Genomic DNA, 12,897 nt, shown 5'->3' on the forward strand with positions numbered 1-12,897 from the left:
GCATTTTAAAGTCAGTTTGAGTAACATAAAATGTGTACAGTTCAACCAACAACTGATTCAAAAGTAGGTGCGTACATGTTAGTCCTAATATATGCACTTGAACAGGGGCTGACACTTACAGACTGGTCTTCATTGATGGGGTCCTGGACGCTGCCTGTGTTCTGGGGCACCCAGGGGGGGTCAAATATGGGGACACAGGGCATGCCCAGTATAGGAGATGGCAGAGTGAAGTTGATGCTGGGTGGAGGGATCTGTAAGTAACGATAAATATAATAAGTAGTATAGTTTTTAGAGACGATAACCCCAAGTGGAGATTTGGACATCATTATTTTCTGTACCTTAAAGATCTGCTGTGCCCCCTCCTCCATGCGAGGCCACACCTGGTAGCGGAAGCGCCACAGTGTGTAAAACTTCAGGATGGAGTTGATGCGCTGGCAGGCTTCCGCGTGCTGGAACTCCGCCATCATCATTTCGGTCACCGCGTCGGGGACCTTTACGGCGCACAGGAGGAACATGGCAGCTGGAGGGGTTTGGGAGAGGGAGGGAGAGGGGGAGGAATGAAATAAAGAAGCCAGTTTGTGAAAAAGGCAAGAAATAGCAGAAGCAAAAATACTTTATTATCCGAGTGACTCTGGGTTTCGTAACAGTTGATCCATTTAAAGATGCAATTAAGTCCCCGAACAGACTTGAAATATGGAAAGTGGAGTGGTGCCCTTGAGCAAGGCACCGGACACCTCCAGTCCCCCCTCCCCATTGCTCCCCGGGCGCTGCACGATAGCTGCCACTGCTCCTAGTACTAGGATGGGTTAAATGCAGAGGACCAATTTCCCTGTGTGTGCTCTGCTGCTGCATGTATGTGACTAATAGAGGGTTTCATCCTCCGATTCTATCTTCTAAATAATACAAATAAAAACACTAAAGCTCACATAACTTAAGTACATTGAAATAAAGTCTATCATATCACAAAATGATGGACATCTAAACACTGAAGGGCACTACCCACTACAGAGGACACGCACAGACCACTGATGCAGAGCCTGATGGCAGACTCACCAGCAGCCGCTGCCATATGCTCGTCCACGCTGAGCAGCAGCTCCCAGGCTGCGGGCTGGATGTCTCCGTACATGTCGTCGGTCAAGATGGGAGCCGCTTTGATCAGCAGCGAGAGAGGAGCTGGAGACAGGCTCATCACCTGAGAGGCACACAAAGCAGGAATCAGGAAAATATGCTCAACAGCACTTAAGTTTCCCTAACCCCTATGTGTACAAAACCAAGCTACAGTTCTGTTTAATTTGACCACGTTGCGAGACCTCAAGACGATGAGGGGGATTTTATTCTGTTGGCATAATTTATATAATACTCTGGATATCTGAAAAGCTGGACAAAAGAAAGGAGATCTAACTATAACTTCCTCCAGACTTGATGAGTATACTTATCTATTCACCTGGTTGCGGATGTACTTGAGCATGCCGGTGTCCTTCTTCCCTTCTGTGTTGGAGTCAGTGGGTCTCCTCTTCATGGACGGGGTCCTCAGGCAAGACTTGTCCGAACACTGCAAGCACAAACACGTTCAGAAACCACCACAAAATGTCAGAAAACTGGACGGAGGGTTAGTGAAACCCACCTCTTTGGTCTTCTTGGCGCGTTGTCCAATGTTGCCAGAGGAGGCGCTGTCCTCTCTCAGGCTGTCCACCGTCTCGCCGTACACCAGCTTGATGGCGCGCACCAGACGCGCGCAGGAGCGGCTGTGGTGCTGGTAGCAGCGGGGGTGGCAGAAGTCTATGTGGGTGCAGATGAAGCTCTGCTGGTTGCACAGCAGGATCATAATCTGTGCCGACCGAACAGAGGAGAGGGGGAGTTAGTGGGTAGGAAAGGAGACAGTAAACCCTCGTGTTAAGGGGACCTACGTGGAGCCAGGACATGTTGCGGTGGTAGTTGTCCTCTCCTCCTCCTGAGCCCTGGCCCTCTGGTTCTATACTGGGTTCACTGGTGCTGAAGGGACTGCCTGCCACAGGAAACAGGAACATGCAAATGTTTCAAATGTGCCTTTCTTCCCTCTCCTGCCTTTCAGGGTTTCCACAAATAACGGATGGGAATAGCAAATAAAACACAAGAATACTGTCATCCTGAATTTGTTTTTGTCCATGTCTTACCTATGTCAGTAACAGTGTCCCTGCTTTGTGTTTGCGACAGCAGCCCATCATCGTTCTCGGACTCTGAGTCCTGTCGGGACATCTTGGTGCTCTTGAGGCTCCCGGCCCGGCGTATGGACGACAGAGAGCCGCCTTTCTTTACTCGGAAACTGCGCGCCCCTTTGATTTGAAGCAGCCGGGAGCCTCCGATGCGAATCTTACGGATTGGTGCTGGGGGAGAGGGGAGCGGGGCGAGATTATCTGAATTACATATAATGATTAGCAGGCGGGGCAGCGATAAACCAAATGGCCCGGTCTGTACGACACCTGATCTCACCTTGAACCTCCTGCGGCTTCTTCTCGTCGCAGGCGGTGTCGGACTTCAGCGTGTGGCTGCTGCTGTTGAGCGAATCGTGGCCGTCCTCGTCGTCAAGGATCCCTGCAAAGCTGATCTTCCTCTCGTAGCGATGGCGTCCGAGGTCAGGGTCCAGACGCAGGCGGCAGCTGTCCAGATCCTGCAGCCAACACGTGAGGAAATGTCGAGTTTATATGCATGATTTGAATTCATTTATTTGGGATAAGCATCTACAAACATAAACTCAAGAGTTGTTTTTTTTCATGATGCAATTACCAGCCTTGTTTTTCCTAATGATCATAAAACAGAGGATGCATATATGTATCATATGAATACCGACCACGAGAGGTTCGGTGCGTGGGCGTGGTAAGCAGGGAAAGGTCTCCCGCAGGAAAGTGGTGATCTCCAACAACAGCTGGCAGGCAGCCATCTTTAGAGCAAAGGGGCAGCCGCATTTCGTTGGATTGACTGTGTCTTAGAGATAAAACAATATGGTTAGAATATTTCAAAAGAGTTAATTTGTTAGAGAGGTGAACAAATGGATACACTTCAATAAAGCTTTAGAGTCAAATGTAAAGGTGAAAACATGAATATATCATAGTACTTATTTTCTGACTCACTGTCATCTAAATAGTCCTCTTCCTCGTCTTCTTTTCTCATTCTCCGCTTGGTCTCTTCATCGAAAATGTAACCCAGGATGTTTGCAGGGCTCTCGCTGTCAGAGTGGCAGAGTTCACTGAGCCTGGTGCCGATCGCCTGAGCGGATAAAACACAGAGACCGACTAATTGTAACCAGTGTTGGGTGTAGCGATGCAGAGCTGCAGGCTCACAATGCAGAGTTGCAGGCTCACAATGCAGAGTTGCAGGCTCACAATGCAGAGTTGCAGGCTCACAATGCAGAGCTGCAGGCTCACAATGCAGAGCTGCAGGCTCACAATGCAGAGCTGCTGGCTCACAATGCAGAGTTGCATGCTCGGGGAAAAGAACAAGACAGGAGTGCGCACAGGCAAGCAACAGAAGGTAACTTTCTCTCTGTCTGCTGCTTGAACCCCGAGAAGTTCAGAGACTCGTGGCAGAGTGTTGAAGATCTGCAGCCTCTGTCAGCTGTGGAATCACCGGCTTTTAGAAAGCTTGTCAGCAAAATCCCCGTTAACACACCAATGATCAGGTGAGCGTACCATAGAGACTCGATCATATACAGCAGGTTACAGGGCCGTGCAGAGGCTCCACTAACATGTTATTAATAACACACAGAGACGTCATGTTACCGGTATCACATATCATTTAGCCCACTTAAACGGAGCATGAGTTTAATTTCAGCATACTGCCATAGATAGCTTTAATTAATGAGCTGCAATAAACTATATTTTAGCATTTAAAGCCAAACTTTTGTGGTCATTTTGGTGAAAGTAACTCAAAGTAACTCAAAAGTAGTGTAACGCACTACATTTCAGAGACAGTAATAATGTAATGTAACTTATTACTCTAAAATGACAGGCATAAGTAATATGTACTGGAAGTAACTAGCCCAACACTGGCTGTAACATTGCTATTCATAGACTCAATATACAATGAAGGAGGGTTCGTTTCAATGAGGAGTACAAGAGGAAATAAAAATGGGAGGGAACACGGTTTCAAATTAGCATAGCCAGCATTTATTTAACCCTTCAAAGCACCCCTTTACCCACAATAGTTGAAAGAGGAATACACTGAACTAACAAACAGACAAACAGAGCTCTGAAAATAAACTGCATCATAAGCCAATGTTCTACCCGGGTACAGTCTGTGGTTTTGATGCTTCAATCCAGCAGAGGAAAAACCCCAATGAAAAGAGGTCCTTTGCTGCAAATATAATCCTTAAATGTGTCGGAGAGAGGAAAACTAACTCCAAAACGTTATCCTCTCCTTGGTAGCTGCTTCTGATGTATTATCCAGCATGCACAAACAATTCGAGACACTGAACCAAATCCAAACACACACACACAGCTGCCACTCAATCAGCCAAATTCAAACCTTGGGCCTGCTCTCACTCACTCTTCTTCCCATCTAATGCAGACTCTGCTGCCCCAGCACTGCCCCCTATGGGAGCTGCTGCACATTGCAGGGCGAAAATGATATTTAACTCACTACATAACGCAGCCGTTATTACAAATAGTCCCCTCGGATGTTCAATACTTTAACTCACGTCTCCCCACTGGCAGAATTGCTTGGCGGCGTTCCACTGGAGTTTCTGATTTCTTTTGTTGCCCACTATAGGTGATCGGCCCCTGGACAGCCCCCTCTTGGTGATATTCACGTGGTGGCCCTTCATCCACTCCGGCCAGTTGCCACGATTACAGCGTTGGACAAATCGGGCACATTCAAGGAAGAGGGAGGCCCGTGCCACGACTGGAGCTTCCTGGAGAAGAACCAAAGCGTGGGTAGAGATTAAAATATCCGTGATTACAGAAGACAGAGTGAATTGTAAGGACCCATGTCCGCATAACAGTGTTTTGTCAGCAAATAAATAGTATTTTTGGCTGTGTCTTTAATACGGGAGCTTGATAACGAAGACCAAAAAGCCCGTTTGATGGAGACTGCGGGACCCTGCATGTTGCTTTGGATGAGTGTGTGATTTTTCTTGTATTCCTCCCTTGCTATATGGCTGTCAGACCGAGCTGTAAGGCTAAACGGTTGATGAAAAGCAGTTTAACTTATATTTTGTAGCACAAACAGATAATAAATTCCTAAGGGGCAAAAGGTAGTGTGTCTTACAACATGAGATGATACGTTGTCCAGATATTGTTGCCATAGAAACAGTAAATGGGAGTGCTCTTTGGATGAATCGCTCAGGGAGAAGGCTCTGCCCAGCGACTGCCAGCACATTTTTCTGGCCCTGCCGACAGAGCCCATAAAAACATACCAAGTCCAGCGCAGCAGCGAGGATAGAGGCGTCCGGTATGGTTCCCGGCTCGCAGCAGTTCAGCAGGAACTGGAAGCGTTTCATGCCCTGTCGAATGGCACCTAAATTCACCACGTTTTTGTTCTTCATCGCCTCCTGACTGGCTGCTAGGCGCTCCTGAAAGCCGTGGGGTCCTGAAGGGAGAATGAATAAGAGAGAGTACAACAGGACGAGTGAAGGCTTATGTTTAAGAAACAAGCATATTAGGGTGCGATCATTTGTTAAAACTGCACTGAATATTACATTTAGACATTGCATGAAGCAACATCACCATCCAGGACATTTAACAAAAAGCATTGAAGAGCCACCAACAAATGGAGCTGAGTGAGAGATGGACACAGCCATCGGCAGTGGTTACACTTGATTTCGATTCACAAAAAACTATTACGTGGAGAGTAAATAAGGGGGGGAAAAAAACTGAAATCAGATTTGTAAAACATATTTTTCCGTATCAAAATGACAAGTGTAACCATAGCCTCGCAGAAGAAAAGCTGTATGTGGACCATTTTGTTTTTATCACTGAAAATCAGGCTTTGGAAAATACCACCAGACGTCACCACAGAAGAGATGGAGCACCGACATGCTTGACTAAGCACTACTCTACGGAAGAAAGATGGTTTCAGAGACATGAGTTATTCCCACACACCTCTCTTCTCTCCTCCCAAGCGAAAGAAAGAGGAGGGGGGTCACTGGGGAGGAGAACAGGACGTGCATAGCGGTAAAGGAGGGGGTGTAGATTTGGAGGTGTGACACGGTTTAGTATGGAAGCCTTGAGAGGCAAATGAGAAGAACACATCCAGTGATATATTTTCTGCTCTTCTGTGTTTGTATTACAAACGTTTAGTCTGGATTATGTTCTTTAAGCTCCTAAATGTTAAAATGTCATTTGTGAAACAGGTTGATTATTATTTTAAAATGTTGTCGGGTCTTTATTTCTAATGTTTAGTGTATTAATATTTATAAATCACTTCGAGAAATTATTACGGCAATAGCCCCTTCCTGTTGTTATTTAATTGGACTTAGAAAATGAATGATATTTTGCCTCACAGGGCTTCCGTAGTGATGCCAATCAGTCCTAAAAGGTGTATTTCTTACTAAAGACACACTGATGGGTTGAGTATCATACATTCAGGCTAACAGAATGTAGCAGGCAGCTATCTGGTCGAGCTGACATGGAGAATGGCGGACGGAGGAGCTGGCAGACCACCACTTGCGGGACAAGACACGACACCACACGGACAAACAGAGGCAGGGGCAGAAAGAGAGAGAGAAATAGACAATAAGAACGATGGGGCGTGGGTGGGCGAGGGGGCACCCCGGGGTGGGGGAGCTCTACCATCTTTCTCTTCTGTGTGGTGAAGCTTGGATGGATTCCTCCTGCCAGACCTCCATTTACCGAGCCGCTTGAAGAAATTCTCCTCCTCGTCCCTGGCGAACTCCGGCCCGACGGCACCGCTTTCCGTCAGCTTCACCGCACTGGTGAACTTCACCTTAGACACAAAAACACGCACACACACACACACACATGACTACACATGATATAATCACGCTGGCATTAGTTAATGAATAGGTTGTTGTTGTTCTTAAGGCCACACCCTCTTAGTTGATAAGATCAGTAAGATTAGCATTTCTAGTTTACATTTTTCACGCAGAATAAGTTATTTCAAAGCAAACATGATCATGTCTCTGGTAAACACAAGATTTAAAGTGGTGCTGTTACATTAGTCTTTGTGGAGAAACTCAGATTTACAGATCTGTTGAATAAATAACCTGATCTATGAACAACAAAAGCCTTCAAGTTTTTGTTTCATGACAATTTCTTTGGCCTGTTATTTTTATCTTTTAAATCAACAGCCTTAATGCTGTTTTAGATCTTGTTTTCCCACTTCTACACCAGGATGCATTGGCGAAAAAAGTGCTGAATATGTAATATTTTGAAGGTATTGGCTCTAAAGCGCTCATATACACTGCCTGCCAAAAAAAAGTGTCACACACTCTAATATTCTTGGGACCGCCTTTAGCTTTGATTACGGCACGCATTCGCTGTGGCATCGTTTCAACAAGCTTCTGCAATGTCACAACATTGATTTCTGTCTTGCATTCATTTTTCGCCGAGATCTTGTATTGATGACGGGACACCAGAGCAACTGCAGCAACCCCTGATCATAGCACTGCCCCCCCCACAGAGGCCATGCTTTTGAGCATCACATTACTAAGGTGAGCCGAATAGGGCTGCATACTGTGTAATTATAGGATTGCATTTCATTATTTTTTCTGTCATTAATAAACTTTAGCTCGATGGTAGTGGGGGTGATTTATATTAATTGTTTCAACCCGATTTGTAAGCAGCCCCCCGCCCTGACCTTTGAACTCTGACGTATGAACGGACAGCCGATCCACGGAGCTGATGTCCAGCAGGTCCTCGACACCGTCCGTCAGTCCAGACAGAGACGAACGCTTCAGCCAGTTGCCTGGAGACACGCGATTCAAAACGATTTACACGAACGACCAACACTGCAGGACTAAATCATGTATAGTGTATTGTACACACTGGGTTATTAATTACACATGCACACAAAGGAGGGCTGGGTAGAGGTAAAAAATGTGGAAAATCCTCAATCGGTATAGTACAGTTACAAACACTCCAAGGCTTATAAACACACAGAAATTCACACACTGAGTTTAATTCAGAAATGATACAGAGAGGTATAAAACTAAAATTGGTGTGATGCTTTTTTTGGAGAAAAGGTAAAAGAAAGACCTTGGACTAGAAGTATTTGCAAATGGACTTCAATAGTATGTTCTGAATGACCAAAATATTGGTTTAAAATGTTGATGTCTTTAGCCTAACCACGGCTTTCTCAGCTGTTTTGATGAATCATTTAGTTTGATATAGGACCTTTGCCTTTGTAGGGCAGAGAATGTCCATCTGATCTGATTTGCAAACACATGTGGACCCAGGCCTGTCTCACTGTACACAGGGAGAGGGGGATAGACACAAGTGGACATGAAACAAACACTGTATGAAGATGGTTCCACATCCACATACGTAAGACAGAGAGAGTGAGTGGTAGGCGAACAGTCCTTCGGCATGCTGAGGCACAAAAAGGAACACAAAGAGATGGAGTGACTCGGCCCCAGTGTTAGACACACTAAACACATCATGGTTATCAGAGGGAACTGGGACAGCAAATGCAATGAGGTATGGCCATGGAAATACATACTGATACCAGATCAGAACAATGATTTGGAAGCTTTTGTAATTAGCAAAGAAATCAGTCGAGATTTTTGATCCTGTTAGCATGTGCAGTATAACCAAACAGTCTTTTTTTGGTTTTTGCTTTTTGAACATTGTCTTTGCATGACACGTACAAAATGTCATTGTCCCAATAAAACAAAAGCAGAAGACAGAGTTTTGTTGGGCATGAGTAGCGTGGGATCCTGGGAGTTTTTGTCTCACCGACAGTTTCTCCGGTCAGGATTAAAGAAGGTTTTTGTTAGGAGCTGAATGACCTGAACAGGTTGACTCCATCCCTGATCAATCAAACACTAATTAATGCATTTTGTCAAAAGTTAAAAATCAATTGTTTGTGATTCAGTTTGGCCCCAAACAAACACTTTTTGCCGACCCTCATGACCCCGATCTCCTCTGAAAGAGAACTCTTGAAATGAAAGACTTGTTGCATAATTAGTGCTCTTACCTATCGGCAGCTTCAGTTTCTTGCGTAGCGAAATGCGTCGGGATCTTGAGCGGGAGCGCCGGTCTGTGGTGGTGCCGGAGTGGGCGGTGGTGCACTCTGACGTGTCCTGCTCGGATTGGCTGCTGGTGTCACTGGCGGCGCTCTGCGACTTGAACATCTTCCTCCAGAAGTCCTTCCTGCCCAGCAGGGCGCCCGGGATCTGCTCCTCACTGGAGGGACAAAGGGAGGTGGGATTTGAAGATTTCAGCCTTGGATGAAGACCAATGTTACATTTTTAGCACTGTGGCCGGTCTTTATTGAAGGTTGGGGTGGGGGGGGGTGGAGGCAACAGGGTGAGTTTTTCCTGTTTGGAGCAGAGGAATGGCAGCCTGGCTTCGACAGAGATGGAGCTATATGGAGATGTGAGGTGGACACTCACTGTTCGGGTGTCTGGGGGGGTCTACTGGAGATGTAGCTGCGACACTCATCTGCAGCACTGGACACCTGACCCTTCTCCCCGGACACACCCGCCTCTGACCTGCGCACACACACACCCCAACACACACCTGATTCAGACGCCGACGGGACTGTCCGAATGCAGTCAACCCTGCACACGTGACTCTCCCATCCGACTATTTTATTCATTGGGAAAAAAAGTTCCAAAGAGTTTCCCCTAATGAGATCAGGAAGGGTGTCAATTACATATTGCATGTTCCACTGTGTCCTTTGTTAAAAACATACCTAATTTGTAATATTCTAATTTCTAAAACTCCAACAGGAATCATAATTTGTCATAATCTTATTTTCATATAGGTGTTACATTCACTCGATGCACGTAATATTAAAATGTACTTTGCAGTTAAAAAAAGGGATGATTTCGAGTTAAATAATTATTCTTACCCACAAACAAAAGGAAAAACCTAACTGAAGGAAGTACAACAAATACAATAATTCATTTTGCTTACTCGATTAGTCACTTCAACGTAATTATTTAATGTTTTTACTCAACTTCTTCTCAAAACCATGCTGCTGTTATGGCAATTCTGCATAAACATGCGCACAAGTTTACGTATATATTCTTTTTCCCCTCACAGAAAAGTGTTAGGGCCAGGCATAACGGAAAAAAACGAAGGAATTGTGTATTCTTTTGCATTTCAAGAATTAAGTTCAAATGTCAAGAATAAGGTTGAACTAGCAACAGTGAGCTAACAAGTAAATAAAAACAAAAACGTAGAAACACTGAAAGTTGTTTTAGTTTTTCCTCCGATGCATGGACCAAACACTTTACGTTAAGTATTCAAAACATTCACCCCATAGTTTGGAATATAAGAGGAAATTCTCACTGGACATGCACTTGTTTTGGAAAGGACTCCGGAGCTCCCTAAAGAAACAAATCATGCTAACCGTGCAAACCCCACATATCTGGATCCAGTGAGGGTGGGGGGGTGGGGGCACCATGCTGCCCGTTGCAAATGCTGTAAATGTGCCAATGAAGTTTGGCGCCATATTGAATATTAACTGGTCGAACTGTAACGCCGTGTCTCGTGGCTTTAAGCGTGTGACCTTTATTTGGGTCACATGACTAGGCAAATATGTATGGAGTTGCCTTCTAGCAGTATTCGACCAGCCACGTCAGTTTGAAAATAAAGCATCACATCAGTCACTCAAGCAGGAAAAACAGATGCAGACAGGACAGAAAGAAACATAACAAAAATAAAAACGGCCAGCAGTGATGGGAAGCGGGCTCAGAAAAGGAGAAATTACCCACCGATCATGGGGGGGGATTTTTTTGCAACCACTACTAAAAGGGAAGGGTCGTTAAAGGTCCCTTCCTAAATCAACACTCGATCATTGAAATTCATCTCGGAATATTTAATTGGAGGATGTGATTGAGACCATCTGTGGCCACTGATTGGCCAGTACCTCCTGGGTCCGGGCTGCTTGCTCTCTTCCTTCTCCTCGGGTTTCTTGGTGGTGGCGACTTTCTCTGCGCTGTCCAGGAGCGCGCTCAGTGCCACCCTGCGGAACACGTTCCCATGAGCCTCCTTGATGAACTGCACCAGCTGGCGAATGTCGCAGTACAGACCCTGGTTAGAAAGAAAGGGGGTGGGGGGGAGGTGTTTCCGGGAAGAAGTAATGTTTTAAGGGAAGGAAAACACAAAGCAAATGGGAGTATTAGGACATAGACTGGTAATACTGTGCGCGTTTCATATGTTTAAATGGGTGAGGGATGCGGGAATGCTGAGTTTAATAAGTCAGCAGCTCCAGCTTGTGAGTGGGTGTCCTCTGATCCTGTGCCATAACAAAGACTGCTTTGAAATGTGAGTCACCTTCCGCCAACTCATGCCAGCCTCCAGACATAGAGAAACCTTATCTGCACACAAGTGATTATAAAACAGGTTATTTTAACCCCACATCGTTACCTGGTAGATAAACTAATGACAAACTAAACAAACGGTATCAGTGCTGAGAGTAGCTCACGTTAATGTCTTTATACAAGAAGCTAGATTAAGGACCGTAATGTCCAATTCATCACGTGTGGGAAGGCATTAACGAAGGCGGCGTAAGTGATTGTGCGTCTTTAGGCTCAGTACAAAATGAGCCATTAATAATTCAGTCCTGCAAGAGGACGTACGTTTGAATCTGGAGGGAGTGCAAGTGATATGAGGTGGGAGAAGTACTCAGGTCTTGTACTACCAAAGTGTAGGAATACTCTAATACAACTAGAAGTCCTTCAGTTAAAATGTTACTCGCATCAAAATCTACTTAAAAGCACCAAAAGTAAAAGTAGTCATTATACAAGTACAAGTTCAAGTCCCTCAAAAATGGAACAGTTTGAGGGACTGTTGCTCCTCTGACGATGTGTGACTGAATCAGGGAACAGAGGGGACAGAAGGACTGATGATTTCACACGCAGCTCACCAGGTTCTCGGGACTGTGCAGCTCGTGTGTGGTGGAGGCGCAGCGGGTGATGAGGGACTTGAACATGCAGCCCACCACCACCGCCTCCATGTTCTGGGCCACGGACTTGTTGTCCCCCGTGGTGAAGTTGTTCCCGAAGCCGGCCTTGTCTGGAAGCAGAGAGGGAGGCGGTGGGAGACCGCAGATCACACAGGGGGTGGTTTAGTCGGCAGGGGAGGGGGGCATTATTGACAGCTGACCAGCTTGAGTTCCAAACAGTGACGGTACAACAGGGAGGGAAAGGAGGGGGGGGCGGGGCAAAGGAAAAGGGTCCATAAAGCAGGTGGGGGAGAAGCAAACTGAAAAGGATTCTGGGTAGGGGATAAGGGAGTCATGCAAGTGACTAAGGCCTGCCAGGGTTCCCACACTTTCGTAGACACCAAATTCATGGACCTCCAGGACCAATTACTTCAAATTTAAGGACCCAACATGGCATCATTTCAGAGGAGAATCATGGGTAATTACCGGTACAACACTGAGAGTCTTGATAATGAGAACGAGCAGGCTTACAGAAGCTCACAGACAACAATTAAAAGGAGATAGAGGCAACTTGTTTGCTGTGTTATAGTGATGGCAGGCTATGTGCTCTCGTGTGCGTCAAATAGATCATCCACTTGATATATTGTGTATTAAATATATTGCTGAATCATAGAGACAGCAACTTGTATACAAGTTAGAGTGCTTAGTACTGTTATTTTCTAAATGTTCGATTTTAACACTTCTACTCATTTTGTTCACTGGTATCTCGTCTGTATCAATATTGAATTGAATTAGATATATACACTTACACATGTTTTTGATTATTGACATTTTAAATAACACAATAGG

At 45.5% G+C, this 12,897-nt stretch overlaps 1 protein-coding gene across 1 annotated transcript in view; it reads right to left on the bottom strand.

Annotated features, from left to right (window-relative positions):
* The window catches only part of LOC134860629 (protein unc-80 homolog), a 43,596-nt gene that overhangs the window by 16,464 nt on the left and 14,235 nt on the right, over positions 1-12,897 (bottom strand). The window contains 19 exon segments of the mRNA XM_063877393.1: positions 120-251; positions 339-520; positions 1,054-1,192; positions 1,445-1,552; positions 1,625-1,828; positions 1,908-2,005; positions 2,154-2,393; positions 2,470-2,647; positions 2,828-2,961; positions 3,108-3,243; positions 4,673-4,885; positions 5,390-5,562; positions 6,765-6,918; positions 7,792-7,812; positions 7,814-7,899; positions 9,130-9,338; positions 9,548-9,646; positions 11,032-11,195; positions 12,031-12,179. Coding sequence (XP_063733463.1) covers positions 120-251; positions 339-520; positions 1,054-1,192; positions 1,445-1,552; positions 1,625-1,828; positions 1,908-2,005; positions 2,154-2,393; positions 2,470-2,647; positions 2,828-2,961; positions 3,108-3,243; positions 4,673-4,885; positions 5,390-5,562; positions 6,765-6,918; positions 7,792-7,812; positions 7,814-7,899; positions 9,130-9,338; positions 9,548-9,646; positions 11,032-11,195; positions 12,031-12,179 — 2,819 coding nt within the window.

The sequence above is a fragment of the Eleginops maclovinus genome, chromosome 24, assembly GCF_036324505.1.
Source record: "Eleginops maclovinus isolate JMC-PN-2008 ecotype Puerto Natales chromosome 24, JC_Emac_rtc_rv5, whole genome shotgun sequence".
NCBI classification, from domain to species: Eukaryota; Metazoa; Chordata; class Actinopteri; order Perciformes; family Eleginopidae; genus Eleginops; species Eleginops maclovinus.